Source organism: Antedon bifida, chromosome 2, assembly GCF_963402885.1.
Source record: "Antedon bifida chromosome 2, ecAntBifi1.1, whole genome shotgun sequence".
NCBI classification, from domain to species: Eukaryota; Metazoa; Echinodermata; class Crinoidea; order Comatulida; family Antedonidae; genus Antedon; species Antedon bifida.
The window spans coordinates 24,314,551-24,318,379 of NC_136227.1; the positions used below are offsets into that span (position 1 = coordinate 24,314,551).

The window sequence follows — 3,829 nt, forward strand, 5'->3', positions numbered from 1 at the left end:
AACATGTAATTACCACAATGTTTTTTTTAAATTAAAATTAAACTACTAACAAAAGTAAAATATGTTATAAGTTGTAATATTAAAGAAAGCAAATGTAATTAAAATGATGTTTTTTTAAATAATTAAACTTAAAACTAAGAATAGAGGTGCAATACAAAGTAGAGAAAAGACAGACAGCCATTTTCAATCCAATTAAACCCCCTCTTAACTTGAATTGACCAATAAAACACTGCACAGTCCCTACATTAAAAAATAAATCAAGGGCCCGTTTACGGACAGCAAGTATCCGGATAACTTGTCATCTTATGGGGTAATTAATCATGCCTTAATGACCCTTAATGGCTTTGTTGAGTACTACCACCTAGGTTATCCGGACCAACCTCAGCCCGGCAAATTTGGAGGGTTGGATTAAACAATGTATTTTATGAGATAATCATGCAAATCAGGCTGAAAATAAGGCCATGAGTAGCCGGATAACTAGAAGTCTGTAAACGGTAGGGAGAATTTTGATTTAGCCTTGTCAGGATAACTCAGCCACATTTTTCCTAGACTAATATTAGCTTTAGTCTGTTTCAGGAATATTTTTTGTAGTGTAGAACCACTTATTTGACTACAAATATTAAATTATCACACTCCCCTTCCACCTCCACCTCATTCCTGACCTTTGATTCTAAACCCATAAACACCCTGCATGCCTTATATTATTATATTATATTATTAGGCATATATATTATGCGAAGTACAAAACTGTACTATGCAAAATTAAAATGTTCCCCTTCCTGACATTTGATCCTAATTACCATGTATCATAACAATACATGTGTGATGTAAATTTCGAAATTTACATCGGGGTGAAGGATAGGGGTCGTGCTGGTTGTCTATGTTATATTCTCAAGCATTTTTCTATTGGAAACACACGGTGTTTCGCAAACCTAACTTACCACAGAATATCATTACTAGGCCTATAGGTCAATTTAGTATAGTTAAAACTGGTATTGAAATATAAATGTGCAGATGGATATACTGTATTATACAGATCTTACTTTTGTTTTGTTTCCTGTAATATATAAGGATCCAAAATCTCCGCTATTAAATGTATAAGAACAACAATACAAATTTAATATTAATAAATAATCAAAGCATTTATATATATATATATAAGCCTGTATAAATTAACTTCTATAAAGAATGAATAAATATTGTATTTATTTCTTATTTATTATATAATACCATAGTAATATACTAATATTTCTATGGTAAGACTTGTTTTTGATGTGGTTGTGAAAAAACAATAAAAGAGGGCGCAGTACTATTATAATGTGTTATCAGTTGATAGATCTGATAAGGCAGATCAGGTTTTATTCTCAATAACGTAACGTAAAAGTTATAATAACTTAACCACACGTTGAAATTCATCTAAAGATAGATACTGTTAGGCTATAGCTACTCTTGATTTGAATATGCAAATATCACTGGGGTTGCTGTAGTTGAGCTAAAACGGGCCTAGAGAAAACATAGACCACTTTTTTCGTAATATAGAAATAAGCAGATTACCTGAAGGGAGGGATTGATACAATATAAATGAAATTCAGGTCATCGACATAATGTTAGTTGCATGCGTTTATAGTATCGCATGTTTATCGGTACTGCTCTGTAATACAGTGTGATTTTTTTCTATATCAGTCTGGCAGGTATATTATCAACATAATTTTTATTTTGATCAGTAGGCCTACAATGAATCAAGACATAAAGAAAGCTTGTTTTGTATATCACACGTACAATAGTATTATAAAATCTTATTGTAAGCACTACTCTGGTGCATTGCATTATCTCTGTAACTATTGATCCTATTTAGTCATGGCTAAATTACTCTGCGTTGTCTATAATTATATCAATAATTGTAATTTCACTGTTTTCTTTCTAAATGATCGATAATTACAATATTAATTTCATTTTATCCGCATAGGTTTATTCTCTTACATACTAAACAAATATTGAATACGCCAACATGAGTTCTACTGGGACTGGGTTTGGATTATTGAACTTTGCGTGAATGCATTACTTTTTTGTAGAATATAATTATAGGCCTACAAAAATTGTTATAACTGAATTAATGTTGACACAAATATTCCCAATCCATTTTGCATGCAAACCAATAACTCTGCTGTACAGTTAGTCCGTTCTTGGTTTGCTGATCAACAATGTAAGTGAATATCGGGATATAAAAACGTATCTTGCTATTATGCGAAATAATTGCCATATTACACAATGTTAACACAACTTAAACATATCTATGTGCTGGAATTTCAGATTGACTTCTTCCTCTGGTAGTCCTAACCTGAACGCCTACAGATCTGTTCCATGTTGCAACTTGTCCGGAAAGCGGTAACGCCTGGGAAAGTTGATTAGTTGATTCGGTGTAATCTGTCATGGATGTTTTGTAATAAGAAGCATTTTTTCTCTCCATAGTATAACATTTAATTATGCATAACGGTATAAAAGCCGCAATTAGAAACACTGTAATTGCACCAAGAGAAATCAATACGTTGTTTCGATTAGTGTTCCACCATATCTGAGGTTGCTCAGTAAAATAAATTGATTCTGTCCCTAATTTTGTAGAAAGTAGGTACGTTTCTGTTGTGCTTTCTTCAACGCCATTTAGCATAAACTCACAAGTTCCGTTCCCAATTGCATTTTCAGCAACGCAAACAACAACACTGCCACTTAAGTCTTGGTTTGGTTCTACTAATCGTAATATATTATCCAAAGTTTTGTAACGGTACGGGTGTATCGGTGGCTCAAATCGCCAATGATATCTAAAAGCCTGGGGATTAGAATTGCTATAACATATAAATATCTCTTCTCTCTCGTAGTCAATTTGCTTTGGACCTTGGATAGTTACGTTTGGTTTAAAGTTTACATTTAAAGGTGATGTGTTACATGTTCGTACTTCCTTCATCGACGGAGACGTCATTGAACATGTAAAGATATCTCCGTTGTTTTTAGCCTGTGCAGAAAATGAATATCTAAGATAAACAAACTTATGTTCAGAGTAATCATATTGTAATGATTGATCAACAGCGCTATCAGCACTACTAACAGTAAGACTTACGGCAGGCGTAGTTACTTCAGATTTACAAGAAACAACAACAGTGTCACCAACTTTGTATCTTGATTTTAATGGAAGACATATAGGATACAATCTGTTTGGTATTTCACTTACGCGAAGCTTAGCATCTCGTGATTGCAAGACGACGACGCCATTTTGAATGATTCGACATGAAAATGTTGATATTCCATCTTGACGAGAAACAGAATTGATGACTAATCGATATTGCCCAAAATTGTCATCATAATCAACATTGTATCGATTGTTATCTACCAATACCTGGGTGTTGTTACTCAATCGTACAGGTCCTTGGAACCATCCCAATTCCTGGTCGTCTAAAAGATCCCGAACAATGCAAAAGAAAAATCCTTCTTCGTTTTCCACTGCATCCGTGTCTGCTGGTTCTAGAAGAAATTGTAGTGCAACACACGTTTTAAAAATGAGAAATATGAATACTAGTAAATTTCTACATGTATACATTGTAGAGCAGATTAACTTTAACCATTTAACGGACCATTTCCATCTAACATCTTTTCTCTTACTCGTGACTACAGTGTACAGTTATTGCAATTGATTAACTTTACGATAACCCACACCTAGTAGGTTTAAGGCCAACTATTCATTAAGCCTTAGCAATTGTTTTAAAACAATGTAGGCCTAACTGAAAGTAGTCTGACAGTATGGAAGTATGTTCCATAAATATACACATATCTTTATGTT

At 33.3% G+C, this 3,829-nt stretch overlaps 1 protein-coding gene across 1 annotated transcript; it reads right to left on the reverse strand.

The window, feature by feature from the left end:
• Window positions 1–2,090: 2,090 nt before the first annotated feature.
• LOC144835532 (uncharacterized) lies at window positions 2,091–3,589 on the reverse strand. Its single transcript, XM_078690612.1, has one exon. It carries the CDS (start codon window positions 3,587–3,589, stop codon window positions 2,282–2,284), a length of 1,308 nt encoding a protein of 435 aa, XP_078546738.1. The 3' UTR covers window positions 2,091–2,281.
• Window positions 3,590–3,829: the final 240 nt, after the last annotated feature.